This window comes from Bombina bombina, chromosome 2 (assembly GCF_027579735.1).
Source record: "Bombina bombina isolate aBomBom1 chromosome 2, aBomBom1.pri, whole genome shotgun sequence".
In the NCBI taxonomy this organism is placed as follows: Eukaryota; Metazoa; Chordata; class Amphibia; order Anura; family Bombinatoridae; genus Bombina; species Bombina bombina.
The window spans coordinates 740,534,979-740,559,940 of NC_069500.1; the positions used below are offsets into that span (position 1 = coordinate 740,534,979).

A 24,962-nucleotide genomic window follows, 5' to 3' on the forward strand; every position below is an offset into this window, starting at 1 on the left:
TTCTCGATTCTCTAAAATAGGATTGTTACCCATATAGGCTCCTTTAGGTTTGGGCACCTATCAGTTCCCAATTTTCTTTGTTCCCTAGATTTCTTAGTGCTTCAAATCTATTCATAACTGGTATTGGAGCCCTAGGTTTATCTTGAAAATGAAACTGCTTTCTAGGTTGTGTATCTAGATTCCTTCGGTTATGATTAGAATTGTTACGCCATGAGGTGGTATTTCTCCTCCACTCTGGTTGATTATTAGAGTGATAATGATTGTTACCATAACCACTATTATGATTGGTGTTATCATTATCTGAATAATAATTCCTATAGTTGGAGGCATTGTTATGGGAATTATAGTACCCCCTAGGTCTATTAATATGCGCATTAATAGTTTTAGAAATAGTATGGGGGAGATTCTTTTTGATCAGCTCATTATTTTTATAGCTATTAACTCTATTGTGAGTCTCTAGGTTCTGTTTGGCTTGACTAGTTTTATTTTTGTAAGTATACACTTTATTATCCCTGTAATCCTGTAGATCCCTAGACAATTCATGTTTTATGTTTAGTGGCTTGTATTTCCAAATCTATTTTTTTTATTCAAAACGGAATGCTCTTATTTCAATTGATCCATTTATCATCCATTTTAAATGGTTGGATTTTTTGAGTTATTTCCTCAATATCTTTTTTGTTTTTGTCTATTTTCTGTTCCCTAAACTTAATCAATATTTTAATTAGCTTAATGGAGCAGTCATGCAATGCTGACTCCCATTCAGTTGCATGGTGTACATCATCAAGTTGAAATGCAGGATGTTTGAATAGTCTTAGTCCCCTGGGGATCACATTATGTAAAACATAATTATCAAGGAGCACTAGATCTTGCCAATCTTTAGTGTCTTGTTCTAGTAAAGATTCTAGATTTTTAAATAAAGTTTCAGGATCACTAGGCAACGGGCGTGGTATCTATAAGGTTAGGATCTAACATGAGGAGAATGACATCTCTTTTTCTATTCTCCCTAAGTGCACATTCACCAAAAACTTCAGTCATTCTTTGAACCAAAAGGATAATAAATATCCAAATTAATACAAAACTAAAATTGATATTAAAATTGCGCTTATTGTTGGTAGGTAATATTATTAATATGCAATAGGTGGCACTGGGAATAAGCAGCAGAATTTACGGAGAAACAAATAAAATACAAATGGAAAAAAAAACTGGATGTCTTTGAGGATATACACAAATATATAAGAAAATTAACATTAAAACGTTACTTCTTGAAAAATCTGGAAAATAGAACAACCACCAATATAGAATATATACAAGCATCAGATTTAGATACTATTAACACTTTGAATATACCGAGGGAGGTTGGGACTGTGGAAGACACTCATGAGAATATAGAAAAGGACGATTTATTACATTTATCTATTCATGATTTTAATCATGATATCATTCATTCTAAATTTAAAGGTAAATCATTGTTTTACCCGATTGGTGCACAAGGGGATCAAATACCCATTTTTATGAAATTAGTACTACAAGAATTAGAAATGGTATTTAAAGATGAAAACAAGATCATAAATAAACATAATGACAATTTAACTATACTTGAAAGAAAATCACTTAACAAGCTTATGAATAACAAAGATATAGTTATATGCCTCGCGGACAAGGGCGGAGGGATAGTGATCCAGAAAAGAGAACACTATTTGGGTGAGGCATTTAAGTTACTGAATGATAAAAATACATATAGAGTATTAACCTATGACCCTACTATACAATATAATAAAGATTTAGAGAAATTGTTAGTACAAGCTAAAAATGAAGGAATTTTAAACAGTGATGAATATAAATTTGTTAAAAATTTGAACCCTATGGTACCTGGGTTTTACCACCTTCCAAATTTCCACAAAGATGCGGTTAATCCCCCAGGGAGACCAATTGTCTCAGGGATTGGCTCACTTTGTGACAACATGTCCAAATATGTGGATTCTTTCTTATAGCCTATTGTTAAAAACACATGAGCATACCTCAAAGACACCCAAGAGGTGATTAGGATTTTTGAAGGTGGCAAATGGGATGAAAATATGTTTTGGATCACAGTTGATGTTTCTCCGTTCTACACCTGCATTCCACATTTGGCAGGTGTTGAAGCTGTAGAGACAGAATTACACAAGTGGAATTTCCCTGGTCAACAAATTAAATTTTTAATTGACAGTATCAGTTTTATGTTAAATTATAATTATTTTATATTTGAAGAAAATTTTTATGGACAAACTATTGCCCCATCGTATGCCAACATTTACATGAACCAATTTGAGAACTTGTTCATTTGGCATAATAATCCATTCTGTGACATGATTGTCAAATATAAGCGCTATATCGACGATGTTGTCATTTTATGGAAGGGATGTGAATTGGATATTGTCGAATTTTACAAACATATTATCAATTATAATTTAAATGTAAAGTTCATAGGTATACATTCAAAGACCAAAGTGGAATTTCTTGATCTTATTTTTTATAGTGATGATCAAAATAATATAGCTGTGACAAATTTTAGAAAACCCACAGAGAGGAACAGCTTCATAGACTACTCTAGTGCCCATAAGCGAAGTTGGGTCAAAAATATTCCTTATAGTCAGTACCTCAGGATGCGAAGAAATTGCACCCATGACAATGACTATATAAAAGAAACAGATATACTAGACAGTAAATTTACAGTCAAGGGTTATGATGTGAAACTCCTGAAGGAAGCGAAAGAGAGAGCATCCAAAAGGAATAGAGCTGATTTAATTTCATCAGATCCGAAACCGATTCACAATAGGGAAGTAAACAATGCGACATCTGTAAAGTTTATAACAACTTATAATGAAAGTGCAAATAAAATTAAAGACATTCTTAATAAACATTTGCCCATTTTAAAAGCAGATCCGCTATTGGGCCCCCAGATTGGTAACACACCATTGAATACTTTTAAAAGGGGTAGGAATCTTAAGAATTATCTAGCCCCTAGCAAATTAAGGACACATACTGTGGATAAAAATAGGGAGGGTGCATCTACAAATTTGTTGGTGGACAATAAAGGTACTATGAAATGCGGCACAGCACAATGTATTATGTGCAGTCACATTAATAATTCCTCCATGTTTCACAACACTGACCATTCGGAGAGTTTTGAGATTAGGGTTAGAAGTAGTTGCAATTCCACTTTTATAGTATATCTATTAGAATGTGGGTGTGGCCTTTTTTATGTAGGCCACACTAAAAGAAAAGTAAAGAGGAGATTTTATGAACATGTATATAATATTAAAGAGAAATTCATCAAACATAGTGTATCTAGACGCTATATGGAATGTAATAATTGTGATCCCTCCAGTCTGAAAATACAAGTTATAGATTGGGTCTCTCCCAAAGAAATGGATAGACTGTTAGAAACATACTGGATCTATACATTGAAATGCTTACAACTGCTAGGACTAAACATTGATATAGATGTTGCAGCATATACGTAGTCTAAATTTGTTTAATTCAGTTATTATTCATTTTATCTTATCTCTATCTCATATTAAACCTCATACCTATTCATTGGTGATTCTAATTTGCAAACAGAAAGGGTCAGATATAGCGAGACTACAAGTTTTAGGGATCATATTAAGAAAGTATTAATAAGGTGTGTTCATCATTAGATGTAAAATATGTTTTTATTGTATGATGTTTTTATGTTTTTATTGTGAGCAATGATATATTTATTTTGTCCATTTTTACTGCATATTATTAAATTACCGGACCACTATTCTGTCAAAGGTGAGGTGGATTTACCTGTCCACTCCCCCCACCAGATTGGTCCAATAGTGCTTTAAATAATATCATACTTTGCTCCTTTCTAAATAAAAAGCCTGGTCGAAACCCGGGAGAAACGCGTTGGGCTACACTATCTGGACAGTATATGCATACATATGCTTATTTACCAGCTGTTCAATGAGGTTAACCGCAGTCCACACCAGATTTCACCCGAGGGTTATACACTGGGAGAGCGTTAGTGTGTCTTTCAAACTGATCCGGAGAGGATTTTTTTCGGCTCACCTACACAGTGATCTATTTCACATGCACATGATTTTATCTTGTGCGCAGTGCGCTTGTTAATAAACTCCACTTGATGAGCGTGCGCTTTTCTGTCTTTTGTCTTGCATGTGTAGCCGTACAACTGAGGGGAGAGAACTCAGTACCAACCTGTGGAAAACATCCATCTGTTAACACCTAACGGACACTTATTGTCACAGCACTACAATGGATTCCTTTTATCCCTGAAACACAGAGCTTAAGGTTTTACCTGTGACTTACCCTCTGCCATTGCAGAGTTCACATTGAGGTACTTTTAGTGCTAATACAGCACGGGGGACATATCCCACACCACCCATTATGGCTAATAGACTGGTCACCTACATTTGGTATCCAAACTGGTGTATGTATCCATAACATAGCTTGGTGCTTTCTCTACTATATCACAATTTACGTGTGATTTATATAACATAGATTGTTGAAAGAGTGTGGCTATTTTTACTTATGATATTCGGTTATATTAGACATTGGGATATTTAGCACAGTTTGTTTTTCCATTTGTATTAACAGTGTTAGTTATGCAAAACTAGGCAATGGGTAATAAAGGGATTTTTTTTATATTTTTAAACAATAAAATTTTTGGTATAGACTGTCCCTTTAATATGTCAATAGTCGACATAATGGGAGTGGGGTAATCAGAATGTAGATTGTGGACTTTACCTCTGCCTGTAATCAACTGGGCAGATCTTTAAATTCATCCATAATGCCAGGCCAGCTACACAATAGAACTGTATGGGACTTTTTCAACATCTATATAATCCTGTATTAATATGATTGTAGTGTGAGCCCTTTAAAGGGTAGCCACCAATCATCAAGCACTATCCAGGGTGCTGAACAAAAAATGGGCGGCCTTCTAAGCTTTCATTCCTGCTCTTTTTAAATAAAGATAGCAAGAGAATAAAGAAAAATTGATGATAGAAGTAAATTAGAAAGTTGCTTAAAATTGCATGATCTATCTGAATCATGAAAGAAAGAAATTGGGTTTAGTGTCCCTTTAATGATAGTACAATTCATATAATTCTCTCAAGTCTGCTATTTTTCCCTGCACCAGTTTATCAATATATTAATGATGCTGTTCTATTAGCTTTATGTATAATAGGAGTCCAAAAGTGCCCCCCAACTTACCGCCACCTTAATCCCCTCAATTGTTAGATCTTCACTCCCTCTTATTCCTACAAGAGTTTACACAAACGGGTCCAAGAGTGACCAATCCATTTTCCACCCTTTGTAAGTATTATGTTAAAAAAATAAGGTTTACCAAGCTTAAAGGGACATGAAACCTAATTTTTTTCTTTCATTATTCAGATACAGAATAACATTTTTAAAACGTTTCCAATCAAATTAGCTTCATTCTAGCGTTATTCTTTGTAGAAGAGGTATCTATGTAGGTAGCATGCACATGTCTGGAGCACTATATGACAGGAAATAGTGCTGCCATCTAGTGCTCCTGCTAATGTATAACATTGTTGAAAAACTGCTGCCATATAGTGCTGCAGGCATGTGCACACTCCTAAGCTTACCTTCCTTCTTTTAAACAAAGGATAACAACAAAACAAAGAAAATTTGGTAATAGAAGTATGTTATGTTCTAGCTGAATCATAAAAGAAACATTTGGGGTTTATGTCCCTTTAAGGTTACTATTAGAGTTTCAAAAATGTTTACAGGAGAAGTCAAAATAAATAACTGTTAAGCTTTTTTTGGCCACCATGTGCTTTTAGTTACATTTTTGCTATTGTTTCTGGTTGCAAAGCTACAGTGCATCACTCTTTGGTGCCCTTTCTGGTCGCATCTATGACACTTATATTTTCCCGCCAACCGACGCTATTTATTGACGTGGAATGCAGCATTTTTCACCCGATTGTTAGATAGTGTTCTTCCTGTGCATGGCTTTTTATACGTGTCTGGTTATGCACGCAAGAAAAAACTTTTTACTTTCAACTTGTAATACGAGCACTGCCCGACACACGCAAAAAACAGAGTTAGCGAGTGCGAGCGGGAGCGATAAATACTCCTCCGCTTGTAATCTGGCCCTTTAAAGTTCCCTGCAAAAAGCAGTGGTGGGACAGTAATGTTATATGAACAGAGGTAGTAAAGTCTCTCTCGTTCTCTCCTCACAAAAGAGACTTGTGTTTAAAAACTATACATTTTCATAAAAGTCACATATCTCCGTAATGACAAATACAAAGATCCTGCTTTAGGGTATCATTTAAAAAATTGCAGGTACAAGGTTCCCAGCTAGGGAACATGTTCACCTTTGCAGTCTGTGCAGCACAGCATTGTTCGGGGTGATTAGACTGAGGTTGCAGAGAGGTTTGGAGTCTTAGCTAGCACTTGGCAGGCTCATATGAACAAGACTGCACCACAAGGGCTCCAAAGCACACGCTTCTAGCTACCTATATTCCAATGTTGCCAAATTTGACTGCACTATATAAATAATGCAATTTTTCTAAAAAAAAAAATCTGAACCTGCATTTTAAAAGTGTCATTTAATATTTGAGCTTTTTTTCTAAAATATGCATCACTCCAGAATGTTTCCTATTTTTTAAATCATAAACCCCACTCTTTTCTATATTTTAAATTTTCCATTCCCTTGATACCTGTATCTTCGCTGCTTCCAGTAGACCCTCCTTCAGCGTAAGCAGTTGGCCATGACTTATGCACTTGATGACCTCTCCCCCCTAACAACAGATGAGGTCAAAAATTGTGTTACATGGCACCCTTATATTTTATTAATGTCACAGTATTCCTTAGACTTTTAGCATTACAATTCTCCTTGGTCCTGTGCCCCTCTTGTCATATACTCTCCCCTTCATTCTCCTAAGCTCTCTCACCTCTCCTCTCAACACCCCGATCTTCACCAGTTGTCTCCTTATTTTCTGAAGAAGTATAATCCTGAGAAGTCAGACTAGACTTTCGGGTCCGAATACAGGGAGTCCTAAGAGAGAAACAGGAACTGAGTGAGGGCGTCACTGAGAGACATAGAGAGTGAGACAGGAGGATTATAGTCAGGGAGCTAGAGGGTTGGATAAAAAAAAATATAGCACATAGTGAGTGACAGATGACTGATCTTAGTACCATGATATCTGAGGTGTATAGGGCTCAAAGTCATAGGAAGTCTCTGGTTCCGCTTTGGTTCCAAGCTGTCGAACATACGATGCATACTGCTGGCCTAGGTCATAAAGCTTACTACTTTCACACAGAGTCTGGAACCCAACTGGGAGAGGAGCTGTCTGCATATGCATGCTCTGATAATAGGAGATAGTAGCCTGAAAGCAAATAATGGAGAATAAGAAATAACATGTGAGAAATTTAAGAATATAGGTGACTGGGGGGTGTAGATTCATACTGGACTTTTACATGACTGGAGTCTGATATTGGGTGTGAAAAATAAAAAACATAACTCAGATCACATTTAACAACCATGAACATGGAACTCCTCATTGGAAATAAAGCAATATTTTCTAGACATCATGACATAAAAACAAACGGCTAGGTTACGAGTTTTGCGTTAAGCTGAAAAAGCAGCGTTAACAGGTCCTAACGCTGCTTTTTCACTACCGCTGCTATTACGAGTCTTGCAGGTATAGGTGTACCGCACACTTGTTTGGCCTTACCGCAAACCGACTTACGTAAACTTCGTAAACCCTTTTTTCTATGGGACTTCCATAGCGCCGGTATTACAAGTCTGTCCTGGGAGGCCAAAAAGTGAGCGGTACAGCCTCTACCGACAAGATCCGTAACGCATTCTTAAGTCAGTAGTTATTAGTTTTACACTACAACGCCGTAGCATAAAACTCATAACTAAAGTGCTAAAAAGTACACTAACACCCATAATCTACCTATTAACCCCTAAACCAAGGCCCTTCCACATCGCAAACACTATAATAAAATTTTTAACCCCTAATCTGCCGCTCCTAACATCGCCGTCACCTACATTATATTTATTAACCCATAATCTGCTGCCCCCAACATCGCTGACACCTACATTATATTTATTAACCTCTAATCTGCCGCCCCCAATGTTGCCGCAACCTACCTACATGTATTAACCCCTAATTTGCCGCCCCCAATGTCGCCGCCACTATATTACATTTATTAACCCCTAAACCTAACCCTAACCCTAACCCAAAAACCCTCTAATTTAAATATAATGTATATAAATCTTAATAAAATTACTATCATTAATTACATTATTCCTATTTAAAACTAAATACTTACCTATAAAATAAACCCTAAACTAGCTACAATATAACTAATAGTTACATTGTAGCTAGCTTAGGGTTTATTTTTATTTTACAGGGAAGTTTGTATTTATTTTAACTAGGTAGAATAGTTACTACATAGTTATTAAATTTTTACTAACTACCGAGCTAAAATAAATACAAATTTACCTGTAAAATAAAGCCTAACCTAAGTTCCAATAACACCTAACACTACACTATAATTAAATCAATTCCCTACATTAAATACTATTAAATAAATTAAATTAAATTAGCTAAATCACAAAAAAAAACAAACACTAAATTACAAAAAATAAAAAACAAATTACAGATCTTTAAACTAATTGCACCTAATCTAATAGCCCTATCAAAATAAAAAAAAGCCTCCCCAAAATAAAAAAAAAACCCTAGCCTAAACTAAACTACCAATAGCCCTTAAAATGGCCTTTTGCGGGGCATTGCCCCAAAGAAATCAGCTCTTTTTCCTGTAAAAAAAAATACAAACAACCCCCAACAGTAAAACCCACCGCCCACACAACCAACCAACCCAAATAAAATACTAACTAAAAAAAACCTAAGCTCCCCATTGCCCTGAAAAGGGCATTTGGATGGGCATTGCCCTTAAAAGGACATTTAGCTCTATTGCAGGCCCAAAGCCCTAACCTAAAAAATAAACCCACCCAATACACCTTTAAAAAATCCTAACACTAACCCCCGAAGATTCACTTACCGTGAGAAGTCTTCATCCAAGCGGCAAGATGTCCTCAACGAAGCCGGCAGAAGTGGTCCTCCAGACGGGCAGAAGTCTTCATCCAGACGGCATCTTCTATCTTTATCCTTCTGGTGCGGAGCGGGTCCATCTTCAAGACATACGACGCGGAGCATCCTCTTCTTCCGACGGACTAACGTCGAATGAAGGTACCTTTAAATGACGTCATCCAAGATCGCATCCCTTAGATTCCGATTGGCTGATAGAATTCTATTAGCCAATCGGAATTAAGGTAGAAAAAATCCTATTGGCTGATTGGATCAGCCAATAGGATTGAAGTTCGGAAGAAGAGGATGCTCCATGTCGGATGTCTTGAAGATGGACCTGCTCCGCGCCGGAAGGATGAAGATAGAAGATGCCATCTGGATGAAGACTTCTGCCAATCTGGAGGACCACTTCTGCCCGTCTGGAGGACCACTTCTGCCGGCTTCATTGAGGATATCTTGCTGCTTGGATGAAGACTTCTCAAGGTAAGTGAATCTTCGGGGGTTAGTTTTAGGATTTTTTTAAGGGTGTATTGGGTGGGTTTATTTTTTAGGTTAGGGCAATGCCCATCCAAATACCCTTTTCAGGGCAATGGGGAGCTTAGGTTTTTTTTAGTTAGTATTTTATTTGGGGGTTGGTTGTGTGGGTGGTGGGTTTTACTGTTGGGGGGGTGTTTGTATTTTTTTTTACAGGAAAAAGAGCTGATTTCTTTGGGGCAATGTATCGCAAAAGGCCCTTTTAAGGGCTATTGGTAGTTTAGGCTAGGGTTTTTTTTTTATTTTGGGGGGCTTTTTAATTTTGATAGGGCTATTAGATTAGGTGTAATGTAGGTAATTGATTTAATTATAGTGTAGTGTTAGGTGTTATTGTAACATAGGTTAGGTTTTATTTTACAGGTCAATTTGTATTTATTTTAGCTAGGTAGTTATTAAATAGTTAATAACTATTTAGTAACTATTCTACCTAGTTAAAATAAATACAAACTTGCCTGTAAAATAAAAATAAACACTAAGCTAGCTACAATGTAACTATTAGTTATATTGTAGCTAGCTTAGGCCTAGATTTAGAGTTGGGCGGTAGCCGTCAAAACCAGCGTTAGAGGCTCCTAACGCTGGTTTTGGGCTACCGCCGGTATTTGGAGTCAGTCAGGAAAGGGTCTAACGCTCACTTTCCAGCCGCGACTTTTCCATACCGCAGATCCCCTTACGTCATTTGCGTATCCTATCTTTTCAATGGGATCTTTCTAACGCCGGTATTTAGAGTCGTTAGAAATCTAACGACAAAACTCCAGCAGCAGAAAAAAGTCAGTAGTTAAGAGCTTTCTGGGCTAACGCCGGTTCATAAAGCTCTTAACTACTGTGCTATAAAGTACACTAACACCCATAAACTACCTATGTACCCCTAAACCGAGGTCCCCCCACATCGCCGCCACTCGATTAAATTTTTTTAACCCCTAATCTGCCGACCGCCACCTACGTTATACTTATGTACCCCTAATCTGCTGCCCCTAACACCGCCGACCCCTATATTATATTTATTAACCCCTAACCTGCCCCCCACAACGTCGCCACCAGCTACCTACAATAATTAACCCCTAATCTGCCGACCGCAAAGCGCCGCCACCTACGTTATCCTTATGTACCCCTAATCTGCTGCCCCTAACACCGCCGACCCCTATATTATATTTATTAACCCCTAATCTGCCCCCCCTCAACGTCGCCTCCACCTGCCTACACCTATTAACCCCTAATCTGCCAACCGAATCTCGCCGCTACTGTAATAAATGGATTAACCCCTAAAGCTAAGTCTAACCCTAACACTAACACCCCCCTAAATTAAATATAATTTTAATCTAACGAAATTAATTAACTCTTATTAAATAAATTATTCCTATTTAAAGCTAAATACTTACCTGTAAAATAAACCCTAATATAGCTACAATATAAATTATAATTATATTATAGCTATTTTAGGATTTATATTTATTTTACAGGTAACTTTGTATTTATTTTAACCAAGTACAATAGCTATTAAATAGTTAAGAACTATTTAATAGCTAAAATAGTTAAAATAATTACAAAATTACCTGTAAAATAAATCCTAACCTAAGTTACAATTAAGCCTAACACTACACTATCAATAAATAAATTAAATAAACTACCTACAATTATCTACAATTAAACCTAACACTACACTATCAATAAATAAATTAAATACAATTCCTACAAATAAATACAATGAAATAAACTAACTAAAGTACAAAAAATAAAAAAGAACTAAGTTACAAAAAATAAAAAAATATTTACAAACATTAGAAAAAAATTACAACAATTTTAAACTAATTACACCTACTCTAAGCCCCCTAATAAAATAACAAAGACCCCCAAAAATAAAAAATGCCCTACCCTATTCTAAATTACAAAAGTTCAAAGCTCTTTTACCTTACCAGCCCTTAAAAGGACCTTTTGTGGGGCATGCCCCAAAGAATACAGCTCTTTTGCCTGTAAAAAAAAACATACAATACCCCCCCCTCAACATTACAACCCACCACCCACATACCCCTAATCTAACCCAAACCCCCCTTAAATAAACCTAACACTAAGCCCCTGAAGATCTTCCTACCTTGTCTTCACCATGCCAGGTTCACCGATCGATCCAGAAGAGCCTCCAATGTCTTGATCCAAGCCCAAGCGGGGGGCTGAAGAGTGACGTCCATCCTCCGGCTGAAGTCTTGATCCAAGCGGGCAGAAGAGGACATCAGGACCGGCAAACATCTTCATCCAAGCCGCATCTTCTATGTTCTTCAATCCGATGACGACCGGCTGATCTTCAAAACCTCCAGCGCGGATCCATCCATCTTCACCGACGACTTCCCGACGAATGACGGTTCCTTTAAGGGACGTCATCCAAGATGGCGTCCCTCGAATTCCGATTGGCTGATAGGATTCTATCAGCCAATCGGAATTAAGGTAGGAAAATTCTGATTGGCTGATGGAATCAGCCAATCAGAATCAAGTTCAATTTGATTGGCTGATCCGATCAGCCAATCAGATTGAGCTCGCATTCTATTGGCTGATCGGAACAGCCAATAGAATGCAAGCTCAATCTGATTGGCTGATTGAATCAGCAAATCGGATTGAACTTGATTCTGATTGGCTGATTCCATCAGCCAATCAGAATTTTCCTACCTTAATTCCGATTGGCTGATAGAATCCTATCAGCCAATCAGAATTCGAGGGACGCCATCTTGGATGACGTCCCTTAAAGGAACCGTCATTCTTCAGTTGGACGTCGGAGGAAGAAGATTGGTCCGCGCTGGAGGTCTTCACGATGGAGCCGTTCGTCATCGGATGAAGATAGAAGATGCCGCTTGGATCAAGATGGTTGCCGGTCTGGATCGCCTCTTCTTCCTGGATAGGATGAAGACTTTGGAGCCTCTTCTGGACCTCTTCAGCCGCAGGATTATGGATCGCCAGCCCCCGCTTGGGTTGGATGAAGATTTTGGAGCCAGGACGGATCGGTGTGATACCCGGCGAGGTGAAGATAAGGTAGGAAGATCTTCAGGGGCTTAGTGTTAGGTTTATTTAAGGGGGGTTTGGGTTAGATTAGGGGTATGTGGGTGGTGGTTTGTAATGTTGGGGGGGTATTGTATGTGTTTTTTTACAGGCAAAAGAGCTGAATTCTTTGGGGCATGCCCCGCAAAGGGCCCTGTTCAGGGCTGGTAAGGTAAAAGAGCTTTGAACTTTTGTAATTTAGAATAGGGTAGGGCATTTTTTTATTTTGGGGGTCTTTGTTATTTTATTAGGGGGCTTAGAGTAGGTGTAATTAGTTTAAAATTGTTGTAATATTTTTCTAATGTTTGTAAATATTTTTTTATTTTTTGTAACTTAGTTCTTTTTTATTTTTTGTACTTTAGTTAGTTTATTTAAATGTATTTATTTGTAGGTATTGTATTTAATTAATTTATTGATAGTGTAGTGTTAGGTTTAATTGTAGATAATTGTAGGTATTTTATTTAATTAATTTATTGATAGTGTAGTGTTAGGTTTAATTGTAACTTAGGTTAGGATTTATTTTACAGGTAATTTTGTAGTTCTTAAGTATTTAATAGCTATTGTACCTGGTTAAAATAAATACAAAGTTACCTGTAAAATAAATATAAATCCTAAAATAGCTATAATATAATTATAATTTATATTGTAGCTATATTAGGATTTATTTTACAGGTAAGTATTTAGCTTTAAATAGGAATAATTTATTTAATAAGAGTTAATTTATTTCGCTAGATTTAAATTATATTTAACTTAGGGGGGTGTTAGTGTTAGGGTTAGACTTAGCTTTAGGGGTTAATACATTTATTAGAATAGCGGTGAGCTCCAGTCGGCAGATTAGGGGTTAATGTTTGAAGTTAGGTGTCGGCGATGTTAGGGAGGGCAGATCAGGGGTTAATACTATTTATTATAGGGTTATTGAGGCGGGAGTGAGGCGGATTAGGGGTTAATAACTTTATTATAATAGCGGTGCGGTCCGCTCGGCAGATTAGGGGTTAATAAGTGTAGGCAGGTGGAGGCGACATTGTGGGGGGCAGATTAGGGGTTAATAAGTTTAATATAGGGGTCGGCGGTGTTAGGGGCAGCAGATTAGGGGTACATAGGGATAATGTAAGTAGCGGCGGTTTACGGAGTGGCAGATTAGGGGTTAAAAAAAATATGCAGGTGTCAGCGATAGCGGGGGCGGCAGAATAGGGGTTAATAAGTGTAAGGTTAGGGGTGTTTAGACTCGGGGTACATGTTAGAGTGTTAGGTGCAGACGTAGAAAGTGTTTCCCCATAGCAAACAATGGGGCTGCGTTAGGAGCTGAACGCGGCTTTTTTGCAGGTGTTAGTTTTTTTTTCAGCTCAAACAGCCCCATTGTTTTCTATGGGGGAATCGTGCACGAGCACATTTTTTAAGCTGGCCGCGTCCGTAAGCACCGCTGGTATCAAGAGTTGAAGTTGCGGTAAATATGCTCTACGCTCCTTTTTTGGAGCCTAACGCAGCCATTCTGTGAACTCTAAATACCAGCGGTATTTAAAAGGTGCGGCCAGAAAAAAGCACGCGTAGCTAACGCACCCCTTTGGCCGCAAAACTCTAAATCTAGGCGTAAGGGTTTATTTTATAGGTAAGTATTTAGTTTTAAATAGGAATAATTTAAGTAATGATAGTAATTTTATTTAGATTTATTTAAATTATATTTAATTTAGGGGGTGTTAGTGTTAGGGTTAGACTTAGGTTTAGGGGTTAGTAAATTTAATATAGTGGCGGCGACATTGGGGACGGCAGATTAGGGGTTAATAAGTGTAGGTAGTTTGTGGCGACATTGGGGGCAGCAGATTATGGGTTAAAAAATATAATGTAGGTGTCGGCGATGTTGGGGGCAGCAGATTAGGGGTTAATAAATATAATGTAGGTGGCGGCGGTGTCCGGAGCGGCAGATTAGGGGTTAATAAGTATAATGCAGGTGTCGGCGATGTCTGGGGCGGCAGATTAGGGGTTAATAAGTGTAAGATTAGGGGTTTTTAGACTCGGGGTTCATGTTAAGGTGTTTGGTGTAAACATAAAATGTGTTTCCCCATAGGAATTAATGGGGCTGCGTTACTGAGATTTACGCTGCTTTTTGGCAGGTGTTAGACTTTTTCTCAGCCGGCTCTCCCCATTGATGTCTATGGGGAAATCGTGCACGAGCACGTACGACTAGCTCACCGCTGATTTAAGCAGCGCTGGTATTGGAGTGCGGTATGGAGCACAATTTTGCTCTACGCTCACTTCTTGCCTTTTAACGCCAGGTTTGTAAAAACCCGTAATACCAGCGCTGTAGGTAAGTGAGCGGTGAGAAAAAACAGCTCGTTAGCACCGCACAGCTCATAACGCAAAACTTCTAATCTGGCCGTAGTTTTCTTTTACATAGTATTTATTAGCAATTAAACACTACATTGCAAAAGATCAGCACATAAAATAAATGTCTTAGGGCATTTAATTTGCATCATTGTGCTGCCTAGGGACAAATTCTTTGAAAAGCTTATCTTACTGTATGTCCTTTGCTGTGGACAGTTAGGGAAAGATATACATTATGTAGTACTCTGGTCAATCAATCCATGTGTAGAATGTTGTAGTCAGGATTCTGAAGAAGGCTTGATGCACTTAATTTACATTCACATTATTTCTATACATTTGGGACATAATATTTTTTCTCCCCTTTTAAAAAATCCTGGTGCCACCCATGATTAAAGGTGAGTAGCAATAAACTTGTCAGCGAATATGTGAAACATCTTACAAATTTGCCATAGAGCATAAAGGAGATCACCCTCTATATATTATCCCCACTGATATTCTATCCCCTCCCACCTTTCAAAGAACCTCACAAATAGAAAGAAAGAAAGAAAGAAAGAAAGAAAGAAAGAAAGAAAGAAAGAAAGAAAAAGCCAAAATACATCTTTACATTAGACAGTAAGCTGTCCCATCCACAATCCGGATAGTTTGTTTTGAATAACACTCAGGATTGCCAAATCTTCTAGTAGTGGATGGAACTGCTAAAGTAGAAAAGAACAGGATAAAGATGAAAATGCAGAGGACCTGTTGCTGCAGAAGACCGGCCTCAACTAGACTTCAGGAAAGGTAAGAACAAAGGGGTTTAACCTATATCTTTCGGTAACTTCTTTAACGTTTGATGCCATTTTGAGGGGATATCACTGGGGGATTGTATGTGTTGGGGTGTTAAGGGTGATTTCAGTTTGCAGTGGGGGCTGGGTCAGACATTACCATTTATTGCGATGGGAAGAGGTGTTGTTTAGAATCAATTTCAATGGTTGGGGATTACAGGGTTAATTGAGACGGAGATTAGGTCAGATATTAGGAATATTTTCAAAAGAGAGGTCACAATTATTTATTGTGGAGCATTAGGGTTAATAAGAATATCCAGCGCTACGGAATTTGGCGGCGCTATACAAATAAATGATAATAATAATATGGAAAAGTCACATTTAGAGTAACCATCAGCTGGGGTTAAAGGGACACTAAACACAATTTTTTTCTTTCATGATTCAGATAGAGCATGCAATTTTAAGCAACTTTCTAATTTACTGCTATTATCAATTTTTCTTCATTATCTTGCTATCATTATTTAAAAAGCAGGAATGTGATGCATATGAGCCGGCCCATTTTTGGTTGAGAACCTGGGTTATGCTTGCTTATTGGTGGGTAAATGTAAGCCTCCTATAAGCAAACGCTATCCATGGTGCTGAACCTAAAATGGGCTGGTTGCTAAGATTTACATTCCTGCTTTTAAAATAAAGATAGCAAGAGAACAAAGAAAAATTGATAATAGGAGTAAATTAGAAAGTTGCTTAAGGGGACAGTACACTATAAAATTGTTTTTCCATTAATGTATTTTAAATGACTTATTATACCAACTGTAGACTATAAAATATTTGAGAAATTGCACTTTCATGCTTATTTGTGTATATGAAGTAGCTGATTTTGTGCTTTGAAACCACAGCCTATTACAATGGGTTGAACTTAAAGGTGATATCAGATCTCATTATGTTCGAAGTTTGTGTAAACAGACTTGCTTCCTTATCTTTTATTTGGCTGGAACACCAAAGCTCAATACATAGAGAGAACGATGGAAAATTATCATTTTATTACTTAACTATCCTGCATCCCACTGAGAGTGTAACTTCTTCTGCTGACTGTGTTTACTTAAAGGGCCACTGTAAGTAAATATTTTCTATGCCTGTTACTAACTAACTACCCCAAATACGCTTTTTATCAATAGCATTTCATTAACATATCTCTAGCGTATATCAGAAATCTTGTCTGCAAATTTAATTGTTTTCCAAACCCACTCTGTGGCTATCCTTTGCTCTGTACCAATCCGTTTACAATACCTAGGTTTCAAAATGGCGCTTTAAACACAAAGTTATTGGTTTAAGTATTTTGAACACGCAGTGCTGAAAATAGTGGGCAGGATAACGTGACATCATCGGCGAATAAAAGATATAACTTTTAGAACGTTATGAAACTTCGTTTTGGAGAAAATATAGGTCAGTAGGTTTTAATTAATGTTTATTAACTTTAATATGTTAGTTGTTTAGCTTAAAAATTATAACAGAAAGTAATCCTTTAAGCTATTCAATAGCCTATACTCCAGTATTAATTTGTTCAGTGCAGGTGGCGATACCACAGGCTAAATCAGCTATTTCAAACGCTGAAATAAGAGTAAAGGAGCTACTTGTAACCAATTTAATACACTCTAGCAGGTTAAAAGGATCATTGGGATAAATTTAAAGGGGAGAAATTTTTTGGGTGAACTGTCCCTTTAAAATGTCATACTCTATCTGAATCATGAAAGAAACAAATGTGGATTTAGTGTCCCTTTAAGATGAGCAGTGGTTTCTGATATAAACTCAGTGTAGAGAATCATTTTCTTTTTACTCCTATTTTATGAAAAGCAGCTAAAACAGCTAAATCAGTTGTACTACTTCCTTTAGAAGCTACTGTAAAAACAAAAATGGGTCAGGTGGTTATTGCTGGCTTCTGTACACAATAGTGACAGCTATGGAACACTGCTGATATTTTGTTGTTAGGGGTCCCATTGAAAGTAACAGCTATCACCATTCATTCAGAGCTGCCGTACTAGCAAAAGGGCTTCTGCTACGGTGGGTGCAACTCTTTTGCTATCAACAGTAGCTTTCATAGGATCTATGTCATATATAGCCTATAGATATTTCTTGTAGTATTAAGTAATATAGGTTTGCATAAATAAAACATATTGAGCAAAAAGAGGCTGCTTCTAGGGTGGTAACTAGCCATAGAACAAGCTATTATGCTGTTGTTCGTTCCTAGGTTGAGCGCTTCTCTCTTTTTATTTATGCAAATGATGACATTTGGGGAGGTCTCCCTAAGTGTGATGCGGGAATTCAGACGTGGACCCGTTGCTCAGTGTGCCTAGAGGGATATGGCTGCACCTCACTGACGAGGCCCACAATAGGCCGAAACATACGTCTGGGGTTTTGCTGTTTGTCTCGTTCAGAGAGGGATTGCCTGGTATTTCGGGGCTGGACTGCACTGTTAAGTCAGAATCAGACTGATATGCTTCAGGAAAGTTCTTCTCTGTGAAAGGCACATGTTGAGCAAAAAGAGGCTGCTTCTTGGGTAGTAACCAGCCATAGAACAAGCTATTATGCTATTGTTCGTTCCCAGGTTGAGCGCTTCTCTCTTTTTATTTATGCACATTATGACACTTAGGGAAGTCTCCCAAAGTGTGATGCGGGAATCCAGACGTGGACCCGTTGCTCAGTGTGCCTAGAGGGATATGGCTGCACCTCACTGACGAGGCCCACAATAGGCCGAAACATACGTCTGGGGTTTTGCTGTTTGTCTCGTTCAGAGAGGGATTGCCTGGTATTTCGGGGCTGGACTGCACTGTTAAGTCAGAATCAGACTGATATGCTTCAGGAAAGTTCTTCTCTGTGAAAGGCACATATTGAGCAAAAAGAGGCTGCTTCTAGGGTGGTAACTAGCCATAGAACAAGCTATTATGCTATTGTTCGTTCCCAGGTTGAGCGCTTCTCTCTTTTTATTTAAGTAATATAGGTTACTGGGTGAAATCATTTTTATGCCCTTGAGAAGAATGAAGGGTAAAAAAAACATGTGGCACCAGAAAGACATAAGTTAATGATAAAAGTGACAGTAGAGCACAAAGCTGTCTTGTTGCGATGGAGAGAACAGTACAGATGAATTTGGGGCTTGTCTAGTACCGAGCGCAATGTCTGGTCACTTTGTTTGATCAGCTCCTGCAACTGACGCAAGACATTGACTTTCACATCCTCAAGCTCTTGCTTCTGCGTTTTAGCATCTGCAATACATGTCCGGTAAGTTGCTAGCGATTCCTCTGCCTACAAGAGAAGAAGAGTGACGTAAAAGATGGCTCACAGTGGCACCTCACTCTCTTGAATATTGTACGCCCTCCTCACCCTGTTCTTGGCTTCATCCTCAGCTCTTCTTTTCTTGTCAAGCGACCGTGCTCCACTGTGGCTCTGATCCTCCTCTGCACGTGCTGCGTTGTACTGCGCTCTCTCATGCTCCTCACTACGTTGCATGTACGCCTGACGTGCCTTCCGCAGGTTACTCTCTGCCTCCATCTGCATTTGTTTGTTATAAATTATAGAAAAATGGAGGATATCAGAAATAAAATTTGAGAAGTAAGGCAAATACATACTATAATTAGGACATGAGCATGTAGGCATGAATAGCCTATCCTTTACAAAGTGCGTAGATAGCACAGTGTGCAATGCTTACCAGTTTGCGTTGAGCTCGTTGCCACTGCTCCTTCACCTCCTTCCTACGTTTTTCATGTTCCATGCGTCGCATATTAACTGGCTGCAGAAAGAATAAACATGCATGAATATGTTTATTTGGGTATTGTGGAAATATATATGGAAGAGATAGCACTCACACTTTCAGTGAATATTGGAAGAATAAACGTGCATGAATATGTTTCTATGCATATTGTACAAATATCCAAATATACTGTGTGTGTATCTATCTATCTATCTATCTATATATATATATATATATATATATATATATATATATATATATATATATATATATATATATATATATATATATTGATATATATATATAAATAAAGCAAGACAGGGAGAGACAGCACTTTCAGTGAATATTGCACCTTGCTAGGTTGCTGCTCAGTAATGTATAATCATCAAACCTTGTCTAAGTGCAACTGCAAGGAAAATGAATATGAATATATATGAAATATACATATATATATATATATATATATATATATATATATATATATATATATATATATCTATATATCTATATATCTATATATATATATCTATATATGTGTATAAAACCCATCATGTTGTTGCAGGGTCCCACAAAAAGTAACATCAAAACGCATAACTTAAACATGTTCAAAATAAATTTGCATAAAAAAGTTAAAGCTGTTTAAACTAATATGAAATCTTATAGGAAATACAAATGAGCCTGAGGGCCTGATTGCTCGCTGGCTGATAAGCAAAACATCTGCTGCTACTTTAATACAAGGTGACATGATTTTCAATCATAAAAAGATTACATTGTTTTTTTCTCAGTACAGGAATATTCATTTTACAAAAAATAAAATAAAAGTCCAAAACTTCAATGCAATATCATTAAAACCATAAGTGGAAAAGTTCCAGCAGCACACGTAAAAACATGTAGTAAGCGGTGTCTGCAGGTAATCTCACACAGACACGCTTCGTGCACATGCGCTGCGGAATCTGTTAGTGCTCTACAAATAACCGATAATAATAATAATAATAATATATATGTGCAAATAATATACACCTGCAGAAAGGTCTGCTGCTGGAGGGTTGCTGCTGTGTGAAGAATTCCATGACCATAATCCAAGTCCTGTTCCAGAGCCAATGAATAGATGGATTTGAATGGCATGTGAGGCTGGAAAAGAGGGATAAGCACAACAAGCAAAGTGAGGAAACACCAGAGCTCTAAGTAACTTGTCTGAAGAAAAAAAGATCACAGAGGGACATTAAAGGGCAAAATAATAAATGCTCTAATATATTAGAGCACTATATTATTGCACTATTCCTTGTATATAATTGTGTGTTTAAGCCCTGCAAAAAGATTAAACACATAGTGAAAGTCAACTCCAGAGCAGCAGTGCACTACTGGTGAGCCAACAACAAGAGGCATATGTGTGTAGGCACCAATCACCAGCTAGTTTCCAGTAGCGCATTGCTGTTGCTGAGATTATGTACATATGCTTTTCAACAAATGATACAAATAAAACAAAATAAATTTGATAACAGAAGTGAATTTAAAGGTGTCATAAAATTACATGATCTGTCTGAAAGTTTTGACTCCCATGTTCATTTAAGCAACATGAGAACAGAACCACAGTACACAGCTACAAAAGTACATATCACTGTGGTATGTAAGAACATAACTCTTCTGGAGTCAAAAAACACCTCATGTTATGTGAGTCCCAAGTATTGCTGCTGTTAGAAATAGATTATAACATACAAGTAAAGAGCAACATGCCCACTGAGAAACACGGAGATACACTATGCTCCTTAACCCAATTATACACTCCACATATCAATTAAATATCCTATATGTCTGTTACATGGCCCTGTACGAATAATATTTTAGTTGGGAGATCCCTGTTCAGGATTTGTTAGTAATAACAAGACTATAATAAGTAGTGCAAATACTTCTTTACACATAAGCCTGACCCTCAAGTATTCCACCCAACTGGTATTTAGCCATAGCAAACAGCACACAATGAATATTTACTATTATAGTACCAATTCCCTTCACAGATATATAGCGTGATGTGATTACCTCTTGAGTAAGTGGTCCTCTGCATGTGCTCACCAGCTTTTGAAGTCCTTTGGCGTATTCCATCTCTAGAAGGGACAAGCAGGAAGTCAAAGAAGAAGCAACCATAAAAATGACATTTAGGTGGTTCTTTTCAATGTAAGCAGTAAAATACCCAATGAAGATGTTTAATGTATTTATTTCACAAAACAATGTAGAGTGGAGAAACCAAACCGGTCTGCCCTCATCAGTAAAAACTTAAAACGCATAAGCCAGTAACATAAATATTATGTACCAGCACTAATTTCTAACAATTCTAATGAACCAAACTTTTGAAAACTAGAGTAAAAATATAGATCATTTACACTTGAGTCTTAGGGAATGTATAAGTTTAACAGAAAAAAATCAACTTTGCAGTAGATTACATTCATAGACAGCACATTGTGTGACATCATCTAATGTTAACACTGTTACATATTCATATTTGGTACATCTGGTAGATGGGGAGGTATGAATGAGATTAAATAACGATAAAGAAACATATGATAGAGAGTGAGAGAGGATGGAGAGATCTGAGGTAGAACAGAGCAATATGTAATGATATTAGGAAAGAAAGAGATGTACATGGACTCTTGAACAAGGAGTCGCACCCATGAACAACGAGTCAAAAATATATGGCTAACATCTCTTACCCAGGATGGTTCTCTTCTCTATGTAGTTGCTCAGATCTTTCATATATTTAGCAAAGTGTTTTGCATACAGAAGCGCTGCTCCAACACCACCCTCCAGACGCTGCAAAATCACATCCACATCCTCTGATAAAGAAGACCCTGTAATGACACCATGGCCAAAGATTAGCTTTCCTCCAGAGATAATGTGTTTGTTTTTTATTATCAGCCCTGTGTATAATTCCATAACACATTTCCCACCTCACTCACCTGCATACTCATAATCAGAGTTGGTCAGTGAACCTTCCCCAGACATGCTCCCATATAGACTCTCCATGGACTGAGGAGAGACAAAGCAATATATTATGTCTGGCAGTAAGCTCAAATTGCAGTGTAAGACATAGCTTGACAACTCTGAAGTGCAGGAGCTCCTTCAATTTTTAATCTGGATATTAACTTTTGGATTATTCTACATATATTCTACATAAATGTGTCAGCACCTCAAGAAAGGGGTTGATTGTGAAGAACGTGAAACAGTGTTAAAAAGAGTGTATAGGAACAGCATGTGGGAATAAAAGCACCTACTGTAGAAACAAGACCAATTCTCACCTGACCCTGATCCCCAGGTGGCAGGGATAATAATGTGCTACTATCCACTTCACCCATAAGGAATTCTGAGATTCTGACGGGAAAAAAAGTGGGTGTCAGAGTATAGCTAAACATAATTCTTCACCTACACTGGAGCCTGGTAACCACATTACATGTTACTTTGTCTTTATTAAAAACATAACACCCCTTCTCCTTATTTCACAACACTCACTGTGTTATCTTCCTCTCACTCTCTTCATTGCTTTCTCTTGTTCTCATTCTCAGTTGCCTACTCTGCTCATTCTACCCTTTGTCATCCGGTTCCACTCAAGGTCCTTACTGTGCCCTGTTCCTCTTACCATTCTCTATATTACATCCTCTTATTCTCACTCTTTGCACTGCTTATTCTTCATTTTACTCTCTCACTCATTTTTATTCTGCTCATGTTCAATTTCTCCCACTCCAAAATCCCTTGTCCTTATTCTATTGCTTCATCTTCCACTCCTTAGTATCTGATGATCGTCTGATTCTTCATATTACTTCCTCTTCTACTCTCCCTAATGCCTCCTCATCATTTTACTCACCCACTAGCTCATCTTGACACTCATCCCAATATGTCCTCTTCCTATTATTCCTGTCATATATTCCTGTTATTCATTTAAATTTCCCTAATTGCTACTTTTGTCTTTCACTCTCCCAGTTGATTCATCTTCCTCTGCTTGTTCCTCTCATATTGCCATTTACTCACTCTCCTCCCACTTTGTTCATTTTGTTCTTCACATTGTCTCCTCTAGATCTGAATCTCCCCTTTATTTCCTCTTTCTGCTGCTCTTCCAATAGTGTTATTTTCCTCCTAGCCTCTCTGATACATCTTTGTTGTCTCATTTACCTGATGCCTCATCTACTTCTGAATCTTCTGCCTCTTATTTCTCTCACTTCCCCACATCTCCCTTATTATAAACAATTTCTCCCGTTCTTTACATTTTTCCTATTGTCCCATCTTCCGACCACATTCTGCTTTACTTATTGTCCCGTTCTTGCTCCCCAGATCGACCCTTTTTTTACTTACGTGCTGCTGAAGCACACAGCCATACTCTCCAGCGCCTTCTCAAAGTCCCGCTTTTCATTTTCAATACTTGCTTCATAGTGGAAACCTGCAAATAATAAGAGTCAAGAGAGCATATAAGCATAAGGTAACCGAGTGTGCGTCTGCAGTCGTGAGAGAAGACTGTATTACAAGATAAAGTATTCAAAAATCAATAGCACCAATAGGCCTTCTACCCAAATATGACATTTGATACTGTAAATGTAAAACTAGTACAAATACATTTCTCCGCCCTCACGGTGTCCCATGACATGCCCCAGATACCAGCTTACCTTTGACCTTGGAGATGAGTGTTCCAGCTGCCGTTAATGTTTCCACAGTGTTGAGTAAAGGGTACTTGCTGATCACCTGACGGAGAAGTCTCAGAGCCTCACCAAGACACTCATGTGCTAGTGGACGCCTCTGCTCCTTTATCTCTGTAAAACCAAACAGGTTTATTATATTATTAAGGTTAGATTATAAACATTATTGTTTTCAGTTAGTAAAAAGCTTCATTTGTCACATTTAACTTATATATACATTCATTAAAAGGTATCTAAAGCCTTACTAGCAGCACAACATAGTTTGGCAGAAGGGTCTTTATTATTATTTTCTTTATATGTAATTCACTATAATTTTCTGCAGTGGCTACAGGGGTACAATATAAAAACAAGACAAGGAAGCCAGACTGGAACATAAGGGTTACAGATGGTATCATCAGAACATCAAGGTAAGGTGGCTGGATATCTTTATATGTAATGATTAACTCTTTAATGTCTGTCACATAAAGAGTAGTGATTTAGTTATTACTGTGTTACTTGCAAGGAGAGGTTAACCAGAGTTTCCTATGTGTTTGTCATAAAGATAACTCATTGCCCTTTATGTGTATAGCACAAAGAGGTTAATCACTTCAAGAGATCAAGTGTCTGATTTTTTATTTTTAAGCCAAAAGGAAGTTCCATCAAGCCCATTAACTTGAGGATCTAGCCCAGCTAGTGCATCTAATGAGCACCACAGAAAGCTTAGACTCAATATGTGCCGCTGTTGTGGTAGTGACAGCCATTTTCTCCAGGGTTTCCCCAAACATTCTAAGTGTAGGAATGTTAATCCCACTACATAGACTGAGGCATTGAACTGTGTTCTATT

General features: G+C 37.6%; 1 protein-coding gene across 1 annotated transcript in view; it reads right to left on the reverse strand.

Annotated features, from left to right (window-relative positions):
- Nucleotides 1-24,962, reverse strand: part of ARHGAP45 (Rho GTPase activating protein 45) — a 238,609-nt gene that overhangs the window by 67,735 nt on the left and 145,912 nt on the right. The window contains exons 3-15 of the mRNA XM_053702812.1: nucleotides 24,110-24,253; nucleotides 23,802-23,886; nucleotides 22,754-22,826; nucleotides 22,415-22,484; nucleotides 22,169-22,306; nucleotides 21,501-21,565; nucleotides 20,484-20,594; nucleotides 19,422-19,502; nucleotides 19,097-19,264; nucleotides 18,881-19,018; nucleotides 7,186-7,376; nucleotides 6,942-7,045; nucleotides 6,708-6,788 (exon numbers count right to left, since the gene is read on the reverse strand). Of these exons, the coding sequence (XP_053558787.1) occupies nucleotides 6,708-6,788; nucleotides 6,942-7,045; nucleotides 7,186-7,376; nucleotides 18,881-19,018; nucleotides 19,097-19,264; nucleotides 19,422-19,502; nucleotides 20,484-20,594; nucleotides 21,501-21,565; nucleotides 22,169-22,306; nucleotides 22,415-22,484; nucleotides 22,754-22,826; nucleotides 23,802-23,886; nucleotides 24,110-24,253 (1,449 nt within the window). The remainder of the gene's footprint in view (nucleotides 1-6,707; nucleotides 6,789-6,941; nucleotides 7,046-7,185; nucleotides 7,377-18,880; nucleotides 19,019-19,096; nucleotides 19,265-19,421; nucleotides 19,503-20,483; nucleotides 20,595-21,500; nucleotides 21,566-22,168; nucleotides 22,307-22,414; nucleotides 22,485-22,753; nucleotides 22,827-23,801; nucleotides 23,887-24,109; nucleotides 24,254-24,962) is intronic.